Source organism: Medicago sativa, chromosome 2 (genome assembly GCF_051527215.1).
Source record: "Medicago sativa cultivar Bolivia chromosome 2, Bolivia_mono, whole genome shotgun sequence".
Taxonomy (NCBI): domain Eukaryota; kingdom Viridiplantae; phylum Streptophyta; class Magnoliopsida; order Fabales; family Fabaceae; genus Medicago; species Medicago sativa.
In genome coordinates, this window is record NC_140750.1 from 11,157,655 (window position 1) to 11,173,650 (window position 15,996).

At 32.7% G+C, this 15,996-nt stretch overlaps 1 protein-coding gene and 1 pseudogene across 3 annotated transcripts; both read left to right on the forward strand.

Moving 5' to 3' along the window:
- The first annotated feature begins 349 nt into the window (after positions 1 to 349).
- Positions 350 to 3,544, forward strand: LOC146944499 (replication protein A 70 kDa DNA-binding subunit C-like; annotated as a pseudogene). The gene is made up of 10 exons (XR_015025948.1): positions 350 to 598; positions 1,022 to 1,289; positions 1,374 to 1,470; positions 1,593 to 1,724; positions 1,826 to 1,904; positions 1,990 to 2,110; positions 2,225 to 2,421; positions 2,536 to 2,688; positions 2,789 to 2,866; positions 2,980 to 3,544. The product of XR_015025948.1 is annotated as a replication protein A 70 kDa DNA-binding subunit C-like (transcript).
- Positions 3,545 to 6,898: 3,354 nt separating this feature from the next.
- Positions 6,899 to 11,448, forward strand: LOC146944500 (uncharacterized). Of its 2 annotated transcripts, none has more exons than XM_085742878.1 (7): positions 6,899 to 7,356; positions 7,452 to 7,505; positions 9,064 to 9,425; positions 9,508 to 9,658; positions 9,777 to 10,052; positions 10,140 to 10,247; positions 10,825 to 11,448. In XM_085742878.1, exons 3-7 carry the CDS (start codon positions 9,064 to 9,066, stop codon positions 11,200 to 11,202), a joined length of 1,275 nt encoding a protein of 424 aa, XP_085599004.1. In that variant the 5' UTR covers positions 6,899 to 7,356; positions 7,452 to 7,505; the 3' UTR covers positions 11,203 to 11,448. The 2 variants fall into 2 exon arrangements, with proteins under 2 accessions (XP_085599004.1, XP_085599003.1); XM_085742877.1 differs by having other exon boundaries at positions 7,452 to 7,500.
- The last annotated feature ends 4,548 nt before the right edge of the window (positions 11,449 to 15,996 follow it).

A 15,996-nucleotide genomic window follows, 5' to 3' on the forward strand; every position in this document is an offset into this window, starting at 1 on the left:
TCAATGATGCAGGCTAATAGTAGCACAGGAATCTTATCTAAACAAGGTTTCACAGTAAAACTTTATACCTTATGTCATTATCTAACCCTAATTTCCTCATATTTTAAACCTAAATACACATATCCCCAATTCACAAAAACCAACCCATTTCCTTTCTCAATCAGATTCCACTAATTCAATATTTTTCCACAAAGTTGACTCTAAAATCTACCCATTATCAGAAAATTAGGGCAGCTGTGGAGAGATTCCTTCTGCCTTGATAACAATGTAAGTTTAAATTTTTATTTTGTGTGTAATTTTTTTTATGGTTTTTAATAGATGATGTGGTAGACTCGGGGTTCTATAAATTGGGGGAAGTATTGAAAGTTTACTCACACCACAATCCCAACATTGTATTCAGAAACTCTCCCTCTTTTTTCTTTCAAAAGCTTTTGTTTTCAAAGTTGAAATGGCTGCGAGTTTTCACTCAATTTCTGAAATTAACACTTTTGAAACATGTTGGAATCTTAAGGCCATAATCCTTAGGCTGTGGTTGGTCAACGATTTAAACAAAAATGCATTGCCTTTCTCTGTTGAATTGGTTCTTATGGATGCTGAGGTTAAAATTACTTTCAATCTTTTTTTGTTTTATTGTTCTTATTTAGCTAATAATGTTACTTATTTTCTGTAAGAAGTTTTAGTGCTTAATAGTTATCATCACAACAATTTTTTACAACTGTGTATTTAATTAAGTACTGATTTTGTATTGATATTGTAGTTTTAAGTAATAAGTTTAAAGCTTTTACCTTTTATGTGGTTTTATTGTATATTTACTGGCTAACAGTTATTGTCAAAAACAGTTTTTTAGTTTTTAACTTTGATTTTAAGTCTGTACTGATTTTATAACTTTGATTTTACATTAAAAAATCAGTACTTAAACTCTGTTTTAAATTTTGTGCTGATTGTCTAATGATACAACTTATATTAACATAAGTTTAAAGCTTTCAACTTTTAAGCACTGATTTTGATGTCCTATTTTCAGGGAGGTCGGATTCACGCCTCCATTAAGAGGACTCTACTTTACAAGTTCCAGAGCCAAATTGCTGAAGGCAGAGTGTATGCTTTTGAGAACTTGACTGTTGCCACTAATAATGGTAGCTACAAAACCACAACACATCCATTGAAGCTTAACTTCCAGATTTCTTCTAAAGTTATGCCTCTGTCTTTTGCCATTGTAACTGGCTCTCCCTTTAAGTTTGTTCCCATATCTGAAATATGTGGAGGCACTTGTGATGATGAAGTCTTAGTTGGTTAGTCTTTCATGAGCCACTTCTTAACTTTATATCATTTTTTTCCTTCTTGAATGCTTGCTTAATATTTATAAATTTCATTAGATGTGGTTGGAATGCTTACTGGAGTTGGCTCTGAACGTGAATACGATCGTCATGGAAAGACTACAAAGCTTAATGTGATTGCTCTCGAAGCAGATGGGTACTTCCTTATTTAATAGTCTATGTTTACATTTCAAAATATATTCAAGATTCCCTATTAATCATATTTAACACTTAATGTATGACCATTCTAATATATTTAAAACTTAAACTTTGATGCAGCCATAAGATCCAATGTATCCTTTTTGGTTCGTATGTTGATGAATTGAACACTTTCTTAGCATCTGGAGAAACCCAGAGAAACCCAGAACGCTGTTGTTGCAATCCAATTTGGAAAGATCAAAACTTTCCACGGTATACTTCAAAACATTAAATTTTTATGTTTTTTCAAGGTTCTTAAAATGACAGTTGTTTAATATTTTTTTTTTTTTACTTCAACAAATCGTGGACTGAAGTTGTTGACATGGTTTATGCTGATTCAGGCCTTTGGTTTTGTGAGAAGTGCAATAGGCACGTTAAAAATGTTACCCAAAGGTATAAATAACTATCACCAACCTCATAATTCAATCAAATTCTTGAATTCATTTAAGCTAATAAAAAAAACAAATTGTTTTGATAGGTTCTCGATAAAAGTTCGTGTCATGGATGATACCGACAGTGCTACCTTTGTTATATTTGATTGTGATGCCACTATGCTGTTTAACAAGACATGTGCTGAGGTCTTGGAGGCACATGATGTGGTCTGTTACACTCTTTGCTCAAAATCTGTAATTTTTGCATGTTAACTGTTGAGAATTTAAGAATGCTTTAGACTTATGTGCATAATATGTTCAAATTCTTCATTCTTAACACAGAATGCTGCTCATGGAGTTCTTCCAGCCGAGATTTCTGCTTTGGTCAATTCCACTTACCTGTTTAAGGTCGAATGCAAAGCGGATACAAGTCCTAGGTTTGAACAGTCCTTTCGCGTGCGTAAGATATGCACCGATGGAGTTATCATAAATCAATTTAAGACCAAGTGGGCGAAGGAGGAGGCAATCTTCTATAGGATGTAAATATTTCTTTTGCTTTTCTATAATCATAAGTATTCATTTCAACTTATTTTTTTAATTAATGTATGAAATGGTATTTAATTAATGTTAGTTTTACAATTTCAATTTGATAGGAGTGGGGTTCTTTGAGTGGATTGGCAGGAGATAGTGATGATTCTCAGGCTGGTGCTTCAGCTCTTGTGCTGTCTCAGGCTGGTTCTTTGAGTGGATTGGCAGGAGATAGTGGTGATTCGCAGGCTGGTGCTTCAGCTCTTGTGCTGTCTGAGGTATAAGTTAATTGTTTACTCTATAATTCAACTATAATGTAATTTAACAACAAAATCCAACCTGTAACTTAATGTCTAATGAATCACACATTAATTTAAGGGACTTGAGACTTTGACTGCATCTTCTTCCAAAGGGAAGGAACTTGTGATCGATTCTGCTAGCCTTGCTGTGAGCCAGGTACTTATAAACACTATCAGATGTACCTTTCTTATCTCTCATTCTGTCAAACAAACATAACATTCAAAATTAATTAATGGCTGGACTTTAACAAACACAATGTATGTTTACAGGATCTGCTGCCCAAGTTTTCATCTGCTGTTGTTGAACTAGATGAGGCTGTTACCCCATTGGGCATTGGTGGTACTTCTGATGTGGTGATTGAAAACAACGGAGGTAAAAGGGTTTCACCCACTGCTGAAGCAGATGAAGATCTGAACCTTCCTATCAAACTGTTGAAGCGGAGTATCAAAATTGAGAAGATCTAGCTAGGAAGTTGATGTCTTCTAAGTTTGTGATGATAATGGCTTGCAGCTCAATCATTATGTTTTTCCTTTTATCGTATCAGTCTTTATTTCAAGTATTGTTTTCTTAATCCGTACCACTCCCACATATGGAGGATCTTTTGTTAGAGTCGAGTGTGGCATCCCACCACATAGGGAAACATGGATGACTTTTAGTTTATTATTATTAAGTATTTCGAATCTTTGTAAGACCCAGTTATATTGGGCATTTTGTTTGTGGTATGATTGATCCATCTAAGTCCCATAAGTTTGTTTTGGGCGTCTATGTTATTGTTGTAATGTTAACTTTGTAGACAATCAAATTTCAAAGCTGCAGTTGGGTTTTTAGAATTAATCCTCATTGTTATTGTGTTTTGTTCAGTTTTGCATTTTCTAACACTTTTCTTTAAAAAAAAAAAAAGGTTTTTAACACTTTTTTTATTAGTTCTAAATACTTTTTAAATAACATCACTTTATAATAGGATTTGCTAAATACATTAGTTAGGATGTACTTTATATAGCAATATTTAAGAGTTGAATCTCAACGATAAGTTTTGTTAAGATTTAATTAGTAACTACAAGAATAACATGCATGATGAGACCTTAACAAGTTGAAAATAGTTGCAAATCTTATATACATATATAACTTATAACTTGAAGTATCCCGTGCGTTGCACGGGCGTTATTACTAGTTTGTCAACAATTATGTTCGCAATAATTTACCGTGTGATCAGCATATTATTCCAATTATTTCTAGCCGGTCTTTTCACTAGTTCACATCCACCAAATCAAAAAGCATTATGGTTCGACTAACTTTTGATGTTTACTACTCCTATAGTTTAATTATGGGTAGTGTTAACTTGTGCCTTTAGGGCACATGTTAAGAAACCTAAAAGAAGAAACTTTCTCTAAAATTTTGTGCATTTAAATGATTAAAAAGTTAAATATTAAATGCAATGCCCACATTCCAATAAGTTTTTTTCTATATTTGAATCATTAACTTGTGCCTTGAGGGCACAAGTTAACATTTGTCTTTAATTATTGGTTCATGTTAACTTGTGTCCTTGGGGCACATGTTAAGCAATCCAAATGTAGAAATTATTTCTTAAATTTTGTGCATTCAATTAGTTAAAAGTCAAAAAGTTAAATTCAAATACATTAATTACAATAAAACATTTATACTTTTACTTCTTAACTTGTGCCTTGAGGGCACAAGTTAACATTAGCCTTAATTATTACAATAATATGCAATGTATTTATAGATATCATGACCATATCATAAAAAAATAACAATGCGGCTGAATTGAAAGGCAGTCATATCATAGACTCATACTCCTATATGAGCAATTATTGAGTCAATACCCATCTTTAAACTGCAATTCATGATTAATGATTAATGATGATAGCCCCAAAAGGCTCTACCCGTGCAAAATTTCTATTCCATACTAGTACTCCCTCCGTCCCAATTTAATTGACCTACTTTGGTTTTTCACAGAGATTAAGAAAAGTGTATAAATAAAGAGAAAAGTGGAATATATTGTATTGGGAATGATAAAAGTAGTATTATTTAGTGATATATTGTATTGGGAATGATGAAAGTTGTATTGAAAATTGAAATAGATCAGTTATTTTGGGACACTTTTTTTTAGAAAATGGGTCAGTTATTCCGGGACGGAGGGAGTATGATTTAATAATAATGAATAAGACCGTCCACGTTGGTAGGGTCTTTATCATTTAAGATCCAGTACTTAATAGGTACTCCCAAGTACTCCCAATGTGGGAAAAAAATTTGAGGGTCTCTTAAGACCCCCATTTTTAAGTGGACCCCACACCACTTTTAAATAAAATAATAATTATTTGAGTTGTTATTGGAGTTTTTGGTGGAACCACTATGACAGTGTCTTAAATAAATAGTTATTGGTGGGACTCATTTATACTTTTATTAGAGGGTCTCTATTGAAGTGATTGAGTACCTATTAAGTATTATTAAAAATAATAAAAAGGTGATGTGTCAATGTGGGATCCATTTAAGACCTCAAAGTTGAGGCTCTCCATTATGAATGCCATAAACAACAAGTAAGGCATATTCATATGCAGTACTATACTTTATTGAAGGGTCGTTTCTTGAATTTTTGAGTCACTTTCTTTGATTCCTAACGACCCCACAGGCCACAAGTGTAGTGCGTTGTTCTATTTTTGCATCGGCCATATATGCGTTTAATTACTGGTAATGTTAATTAGTATATTTAAAATACTCATATACAACTTGAATAACTAATCTAGAACCTAGATTAACCTTAAAATAACTAATCTAGAATCCAATATGCGAACATGATATTTATAATTATGATTAAGGGACATGTCAATTTAAGTGCATATTCCTGAGTCTCTATTGCCTAGTTGTGTGAATTAAATATGTAGAAACTGGTTTAACCATTAATTAATTAACTCATGTAGAGAGCTTAGAACTCCTCAATGGTTCATCCACTTTGAGTTATTTAAGTTGACTCCACTTATGAATGTCAAATGAAATACTTAGCAGCCGGTCCTAGTTTTCTTTAGAGATATATAAACTTTACATTCTCTTTAAATTTTCTTTCTCCTCAACTCAACTCACCCATATATAGTAGGTGGTTTTGAGTAATTTTTTGGCCTAACATTACCTATGTGCATCTTTTCTCTATTTTTTTAATCTAATTAAATAAGGGTTTTCCACAAAAATTAAGTTTATGTTTTTGTGTTTATTCGTGTTTTCGTCGTCTGAGTGTGACGTTGTGTTGTTCGTCGTTTTCTACAATGTTGTTTGATTTCTCGTTTTGTTTTGGTGTTTGTTTGATTCTTATTGTAAAATAAACTTCAATCAAGTACATATTCAATCAATGACTTAAGTGTTAACATTGTAGATAGGATGCATGATTATTCTAATCACTTTGATTTCATCATATTATTCGTATGCATTTTATTATTGTATACTATTAACTTGGGTGTTGTAAGTTTGTTCACGAACTCATCATTTATATTTTTAGAGATGCTATATATGTGATGGTATTTAATGTACTATCATTTTAAATGAATCAACATCATTTTGTTTTTGTCACCTAAAATAAAAGTTGACTCCACCATATATCGCACACCACTTTTATGAAATTCACATATTTTTTCGCTTAATGATAGACAATCAATAACAATTCAAAATGGATTCCACAAGGTATTTTTTTTTGTCCACAAGTAATTATTATTATCTATATAATTTCATTAGCTTTTAACTATTATAGCAAAATTCATTATGACTTCCATACGTGCATATTCCGGCCTGAGTCTAACCTATAACTCTGGTTAATTTTTGGCCTCTATTTAAGATGATTATTACGACCACAGCAGCTTAGCAAAATATTTAGGCCAAGCACTACTAGAAAAACGCAAATTAGAGAGGGATTTTAGAGAGGGACAAATTTCCGTAACTAATTGTGACGGATTTAGGGACGGATTTCGGTATTAAACACAAAAAGTTGAATTGCCAATTATTAGTGAGGGAATGGTTTAAACATCCCTTACAAAAAATCCCTGACAAAATATCCGTCACTAAATCCCTCACAAAATTGATGAGTTAAACGTTAGTCACGGATTTTGACATGGAAATAATCCTTCTCTAATGATTCCCTCACTAAAACCATCACTAATATCAATTATATGGTTGGTGAGGAAATTAATCCCTCACAAATAATTTATTGATATTAGCGCCAGAACTGAATCATCCCCCCTAATTATTTCACGTTTTGGCTTTCCCTCCTCTATACTAAAACATTCCCCCTTTTTTTTTTTCACAAACCCTAAAACCAAATTTTCCCCCAAATTTTTCCTCTAAACTCATAACTCCTTCCTCAAAGAGCTTATGAACTCCAAAATGCACTCCAAACAGCTTCCAATCGATTCTCAAATCCTCAAATCCTCAATTCCTTCCTCTACACTGATTCTTCCTCAAATCCTCAAATCAAACCTAAATCTACACTGATACTTCACCAAATCGAACCTCAAATCGAATTTTGGTCCCAAAATCAAACCTCAAATCGATTCTCAGTCCCAAAATCGAACCTTACTCTGAAAATCAAATCTCCTACCTTCTTCCAAAATCGTTCCCTCAAATCTGACCTTCTCTCAAAACTCACGGTAATCTCTTTGTAAATATCAGAGTTTATTTATTTATTTATTTATTTATTTTATATTTTATCATAATCTGATTTGGGTTTTGTGGGGTTTTACAGTGAACTCACTCACATTTCTGAATCCAAAAGTGAAGTTGCTCTGAAACAGGTAAGGTAAATCGAAGCCCTTCCTTATTTTGTTTGTTATTAATTTTTAATTTTTAATTTTGTATTTTGAATGATTGTTGTTGAAGACTGAGATTATTTATCTTTTGATTTTGTTCAATATTGGTTGTACAAGACACTACCAGGTTCATAAATTTTTATTTTTAATGCTTTACAAAAGATAAAGTTAAATTCAACTCTGTCTATAGCTTTAGAAGGTTGCTATAGCAGTCCAGTTTCCCAACTTATTGACTGTGAGGGTACATTAACTTATTTTTCAATTTTATAAGAAAACTTGTGGAGTTAAATCCACATTATGGATCTGTTTTGATCTGTTTTGTCCACTATTGAATAAGAAACTTATTTTCCATTCCTTTTTTTGATCTGTTTTGTCCACTATTGAATAAGAAACTTTTGTCTCATGAAAGGGGTTTGCAAAGTTTGAAACTTTATTCTTCTATTATTCTGCAGAGTTTTAGAAATAAGTGGATTTTGTCCTTGAGAATTATGGGACTTTGTTGCATATATAGTCATGATGCCTTATAAATGTGTCTCATTTTTCACTCATAATTAGATAGAATGTCTTTTACAAACGATAACACAATGGTTACTTTCATAGTTCATGTGATGATAGGCTGTTGTCACAAAGTATAAGAAAAAAGAGAGTATTTTTAGCATCATGGTAGAGCATATGTTGCCTTTATAATTTCATGTGCTGCACAATTCTTAATTTGTCTCCTTCTATTTGCACGAGCTAGCTACACGCAGTGATAAAGTTATGCATGAGCTTTTTCTAATTATACCCTGGAGCATCTTGCTGTTGTGATTTTGTATCGTGGTGTGAATATAATGGGGGTGCTGCTGCATATCTGTGCAATCCAACATTGAAATGCAACATTGTTATTGTCATGTTTAATTTGTTTTTCCAGATTGGTATAACACATCTTGATGATTCACTAATCTGGATTTGTTGTGTTCGGCTTATTGTCATGGAAAATGTGTGATGGCTCCTCCTTGAAAGATTAAAGTTAATTGTTTTTTATTGTGTCAAGTGTGTGGTGGTGTTGTATTATGAGTGAGAAATCTCAGGCTGGTGTGTTTTGGCCAATTGGTAAAGCTCCATTTGAGTTGTTATTCACTAAAGACATTTTATGTTTTTTCTTAGTCCAACTTTCAAGCAAATGTTAGTGTGCGATCTTTTCTTCCTTTTTATTATTATTAATTTTATTTTATTTTTACTCAAAGTGAATAAAAATTTACATTTAGACCATTGTTTAGAAAGTCTATCCTAGACAAACCTTTTAATTTAAACACACCTATATGTTTGATTCATTTTGACATACAATTAATATTATCTTAACATGTTGAAATATATCTTCCAAAGTCTGTGTTTCTCTACGATCAATCATACGTTGCAATTTTAAGAGTTAATTCAAGAGTTAAACACACCGGTAAATGTTGATTTGTGCTTCTATTATTTTGATCTGCCATCTGCGTTATATGTTTTTTAGATGTGTCCAGATTTTTATGTGTTAATCAAATATATGTTTTTTATATGTATATATAGATGGCAGGAAATGATACTGTGGCGGGTGGAGGAAGAGGTACTGGTAGAGGTATCAGTAGAGGTAGAGGGGTTAGGGGTACCACACTTTCATTTGGGAGAGGTATGGCTGCCACTACTCCATCACACTCTATTGTTGGGCAAGCAACAAATCCTTCCACATCTCATACAACAACAAATACACAAGTTCCCCACTCTACTCCTAGCCCTCCCATTTCTCAATCAACAAGCTTGCCACAAATTTCATCATCTAATGCATCTGCTGCTGATCCACATGTATCATCAAATGATATGGATTCATCTCCAAACATGAGTGAGGACCCTCTTGATGAGCGTATTTGGATTCGTCCAGGACCTGAGAGCACGTATGCTTTTATTACTTTTTGTCCTTTAATTTTAAATATATCATACTCGTATCTTACAATTTCTTCAATATTGTTTTAATAGGTTTGACCCTCCTATTGCGCCTACACGTGCGATAACAAAAATTATGAAGCAAAAGTTTGATGGATGTTGGACAACGTATGGAGAACTAAAGGCTGAAGAAAAAAAAAACGGGAGACATAGTGTGATTGCAATGTGGTTTAGAGAGTTTAATGTATGAAAGTATTCATGAATATTTACGTATCTTACTAGTTATATTTATTTTTTTTCATGTAGATTATTCTCAATATATTGCTTTATTCTATTATTAACCTATATTTTTTATATTGTAGAGGAAGTTTAAGTGGCTACCTGAACTTGATGGAGAGATTAAGAAGTCATTTGACCATAAAGCCTCTCAGTTATACTCAAGTGCAATGTATAGGGTCAGAAAAGGGGAGGATGATGGTGATTGGATTCCAGTTGAAATGCGTAAGAAATTGGATGCAAAATGGAGTGAGGATGAATGGAAAAGCAAGGCACAAACTAATAGCAAAAACAGAAAATCTTCTGATGCTCCACTTCACACTGGAGGATCGATTCCAACATTTGAGATTTCTAAGAGAATAGTAAGTAATTGAATTTGAGTTTAATTGTATTTGTTAGGTTAAGCATTTTAATTTCAATTAACATTGATTGATCCGTTTTGTGTTTAGAAAACATCTCCAGAAGTTACTCCAACATCTTGGGAAATATTTGAATACACACACAAATTGAAAGGTGATCCAAGCAAGTGGGTTTCCGCAAAAGCAAAGGATATTGCTGTAAGTGTATGCTATTTTTAATTGTTTTAATAGTTCTGCACTGAAATAATTGTTCACTGATGCTAGTTGTTGGGAACTAGTTATACACTGATGCTATTTTTATGGAGGTTCTACACTGATGCTAATTGTTAAGCACATATGTAGCAGTCTGTAAGTGTATGTTTTAGAAGCAGATTGAGAAAAATAATTAATTGTCTTGACAAAAAGATATATCATAATGTTAGTTTGTTTGATGCTTCTGGAAACTGATATAGGCAAGCAGTGAACACAGTATAAGTTTTTAGCATGCTGTCCTCTTCCTGCATGTTATATAATGCACAAACAATAGTGCAGTCAACTCCCTTATCCCGCAACCTTTTACGTGTCGGAAGGCAATTCCTACAAATACGCCATAACAGATTTTTGACTCTAGGTGGAACCTTGAGTTTCCAAATCAAATCCCACGTGCCTTCTACTTACTTGGAATTATTCATGTATTCAATATATTTTTTTAAAAAAAATTTGTTTATGTTGACTGAATGAAGTATGAAATTATTACTTGTTAATAAAATATTATTTTGATATTATTATTTTGCAGGATGAGTTTGAAAAAAGGATTATTGAGAGGGATTCACATGAGGAGGCACTAGGGGATGATGTTTCTACACATGAAAGTGACAACATTATCTTCTTAGATGTTGTTGGAGGAGTAAATAAGAAGGGTCGTATATATGGTTTGGGCCCGGAAGCAGGGAAATATAAGTCGTCTAGATCTTCCAGATCTGACGGCATCTTACAATCTGAATTTGAACAAATGAGGGCTGAAAATGCATCACTTAAAGAGAAATTGAAGGCTCATGAGGAGTTGATTCGTGCATCGCAGGAAGATTCACGTTTTCTTAGGGAGCAAATGACTAAATTGATGGAAATGGTTTCTCAAGGTCATTTACATCCACCTCCACCTCCATCTACTTGATATATCGATATATAATATGTATAATATATGGTTATTTTGATAGCTTGGTTGCAAACTTAGCTAATGTGCTACTTCTAGTACCATTAAAAATGTTTTAAGCGTTTCTTATGAAACTTATTTTGAGAGTTTCCTTGTGACTCTTCATGTATTTTGAGAGATGGAACAATGGTTGTAAACTTATTGACATTTTCCTTATGACTTCTATGATGATGAATGTCTCTGATGGGTATGAAGACAATTTATCAAGTGTTTTTTATTGTATATTTATAATTACCAACATGTTCAATATGGTTTAATATAGTAAATGCAGTTAAAATATGAATATAATTAATTAATGAAATCTGGTAGGAAATTGAACATTACATCAGTGATGCAAATTTCTGTTTCAATTAGTGAGGGAATTCAGGTTCATCACAATTAGTGATATATGCCTTCACAATTTGAGAGGGAAAACCAATCCGTCATTAATTACTGACGGAAATATTGGTAAAAATTGATGGAATAGTCCCTCACAATTAGAGAGGGAACAAGAATCCCTCACTAATTACTGACGGATTTGTCCATGGTTTAACATATTTCTGGTTCATATTTAGTGACGGATTTATATGATTAGGGACGGATTGTATCCGTGTCAATTAGGGACGGAAACCAAAATCCCTCACAAAAATTTAGCAAGGCCAATATTCTTAAGGGATTACCGGTCGTCACTAAATCCCTCACTAAATTCGTTAGTGAGGGAATTATGGTAGTTTAGTGACGGATTGCTACCCTCTCTAAAATTGATTTTTCTAGTAGTGAAGCAACACAACTGGATAATTTCCATAATTAAAATGAGTTTTATCTCTTATATTCTCTTTATTAGCCATTTCCTAACCAATGTATGAAAGTCTTAATTTCTTTATTCTCCATTACTCATCGAATTCGCAACAGAAAAGCATGGAGAATAAAAGGAAATTATGGCAGACACAAGGACTTATAATTTAATAGAATCTTCTTGATGTTTGATGTGAACAATTTTTTTCTATTATATTTGTCAACACCATGGTCATGTGTAAAGGGTCATAGTTAGTATACATATGAATAAGGTATCTGGTTTGCATGCAAGTTGAAACTTTAGGCAGTTATATTTGCTGCGTTTTGATCGTCGGATTATGATCGAACGGCTTAGACTTAGAGTTCTTATTTTTAAATTCAATAAAAAGAATAAAATCTGCTTTACATTTGGACTATAAAAATGTACCGACTTCATGTATTGTATAGTTTATAGCTTTATGCAGCCAAAGAAAGGGCTACTTTTATTTGTAATTTGTAATCAGTCACAATTTATATTTCACAAGGTATCGTGGGTGCATCAGCATCCCAAAGAGAATTGCGGCTCGGTGTTTATGCGCATAATATGCAGCGCCAATTGACGAGATCAAAAAGAAAAATGGTAATATTTTTTATTTTATTTTTGAAAAAAATAAAATTGATCGAGTAACGTTGATCAACCGTTTAAGAGACGAATGAGTGGCTGAGGACAACGACTGCTCCATATAGAGAATGGTGTACCTTTAGGTTTTAGGGTTTCGAGAAATGCTCTTGACCTAAATCATGAGTTAGCTTTTAAAGGAAAGAAACCAATGTTTTCAAATGAGAAATGCAAATTAGCATGACACTAATTTTAATTAAAAAAAACACGTTAATTCCTATCTTGCGGAATTCAGGCGCAATGGGTTATGGAGTAGTTCATTAAACTTTTAATGTTTGTGTCACACCCTTTGTTTTGATTTAGTTTCTCGCTAAGTATTTCTCGTTTCAAATAGAAACCCTAATTAGATAGTTGTCATCAGAGATATTTGTTGACAAATTATGATATGATTTTCATCACACGATCGTGATTGCTCTTTAGACTTATTTGAATGTGGTCGAGGGAATCTCGATAACATAGTATGTGATAACTTGCTATCTTGATGCAAACTCATTCTTAATTTATAATGAATATCTTTTTCATTTTTGTCAAAATATACCGTATCTTGATTTTGTATATTTAATATATGTTTAATTATAACTCCAATTCGTTTTTACAATTTCTGCACTGGCAAGTTCATCTATCTTAGTACATTCCTCTCAAAAAATCTATCTTCGTACATTATACTTTTTTGTTCATTTGCATAGCTTAAATAATAAATATATAATATAATATGGAGGAATTGTCTAGTTCACATATTGTGAAAGTTTCTAGTTGAATTTAAAGATTTCTTCATATTCAAAAGTTTCCACCACCGTTTAACAAAGACTAATATTGGTTGGGGAATTTGTGGAGCACATAAGGGGAGCTCTCCTCTCCTAACCGAATTTTTTTCACATGCAAGAGTATGAAATCGAACCCTAACCATTTCTCTAAAGATTCCAAATCTCTTACCACTTGAACCATTTCTTTAGTTAAAAACAATATCAATGCTGATTTCTTTTCCTTTTTGTTTTGTTTCAAAACACAAGAATGATCATAACGTGGGTTTGGGATGTTAGACCTTCACTCATTTCAAGTGACTTAGCTAGTATTGGGTAGGGAGGAAAATAAAAGGCCAGTTTGGGAAGTCAAATACTCGACCTTTCATATTTTTTTTGGCCTGCAATAACACTCCGATTTGTGTCATTTGTTGTGTTGGGTTTGTTTCAAACATTCACCTACTTATATCCCCAACAACTAGCAGGCCCTTTTATCATTAAAAAAAATTATTAAGGATGAAAAGATAGTGTTTTCAAGACATGAAGAACACTCATAAAAGATTTATATTTACCTTTTTTAGTGAAACTTCGAGACTTGAACTCAAAATATTTGAATTTAAGACTTATCTTTTTACGGTTGGAACAACCCTTAAAGTTAATACAAAAATTCAAACTTAAATAACATCACGTCGTGTCTCGTATAACAAACTCAACATCAAACGACCCAACCTAAAATTTAACAGCAAATTAAAGTTTTTTATCTGCAACAATTTAAATATATACTATTGAAACTGGAATTACATTTTTTTCGAACAGCAAGTTATATAATATTTTTGAATCATGGATTTGCAAATCAACTACAATGGATTCGTCAACAAAATGAAAAACTATAAATCCATGGAACACTAACATAAGACAGCATAAGCCTATGAAAGTTTGAACAAGTATGGAGCACATAAAATGGCTAGGTTTAAATTTATGAAATTCTATCCAATGTATCAAAGGATAACAAAACTATATGAACATAAAAAAATATTCATTTTTCACAAAATGTCAATGGAATTCGGCATAATATTATATGCTACTTCATTTATGTCTCAAAATTTGCAACACTCTAATCTTCACATATTTTAATCATATGGTGAAAAGGCCACTTTGACAATACAAAACGTCTATCACTCTATCTATTATGTATGTTCCATTGCCATTAAACTCAACCGTCTAGGAGGAAAACGACTTCTGGTTTTCATATTGTGACTCAGATTAACATGTTTTATTTAGGGGCAAAAATAAAATAAAATAAGAAAACTCAATTTTTTCTAACTGTCTCCTCAATATTGAAAAATAAAGAGATTAGATTTTCTAGGCCTGATTGATTTTTCCACAAATAAACTAGGTATTGGATAAATTTATATCACAATCTTTATCCCTTCAACAGTTCAACTAGTTGTTACTGATTCAAAATCAAGGGAAGGGAACTTCGCTGTGTATTAGAAGCCAAGAAGTGAGCTACAACAATGTTCCTTTGTATTGGAGTGTGTTTTTTGTTTATGAAAAAGGTTTAGGTGAGTCGGGTTTCGGAAGCTCATTTAGGATCAGGGCAACCTCCATGAATATTGGAGTATGTTTAAGGGTGAGTCAACTCCTTATTAACTATGTCAACCTTCATTGTTGAGTCCTGAGAGTTCCTCAAAGTCATGGCGGGTCTCATGATTTAAATAATGTTTACAGAGATACTTATAGATCACCCACAAAAAATGTGGTCATGTAGTATTAAGAGTTGAACTCACGTTCTTGAGGAAAATAAATCCAACTCTTTACCAATTGAACCAACCTGTATTTATGATATTTAAGCTATTTTATTACTACGTTTCTAAATAAAGGTAAAACAAAACAATGGCGTAGCTGGGAATTTTAATGTGTGGGGGAAATATTCGGCATATATATAATATCAAAATATAATAATTTTTTAAGAGTATTATTTTTCGAAAACATTTGCAAGAACCCGAATCCCTTTGAGTTGGAAAGTTCTCTTGGATCACATATCAACTAGAACTTACCTACGTAGTAGGAATATTCTTCCCCCGGATGGATCAACTTTGAGCGTTTCTTTTGAGGTTGTGGAAGAAATGGCTAGTCACCTTTTCTTACATCATCGAGAAATGACGCACATTTGTTTAAATTGATGAGATGTTTGTGAATAAGTTTCATTATGCCACCATATTTGTTCATTTATTAGGAGTGTTGGAGTGGGGAGATGGGTAAGAAGAGGCTAAAGAATGGTTTTAGGCTCATTTGGCATGCGGCCGATTTAGGTCATTTGGACCAGAAACCATCGAATTTTCCGAAATGAGGTGAAGGAGGTGGATGAGATAGTGGACGAAATAAATGTGTTGGCTTGGTGTTGAAATTTGGCTAGGATCAATATCCCTACTTGCTTGTGTTACAAATGGTATTGAAATCTAAGAGAATGTATGTGGACATATCACATAAGAATGACATTTGTACGTGAGAATGGTGAGAATAAATTGCAGACATTAGATTAAAAATAAAGGATGAGATTAAAACACAACTTAAGTTAAC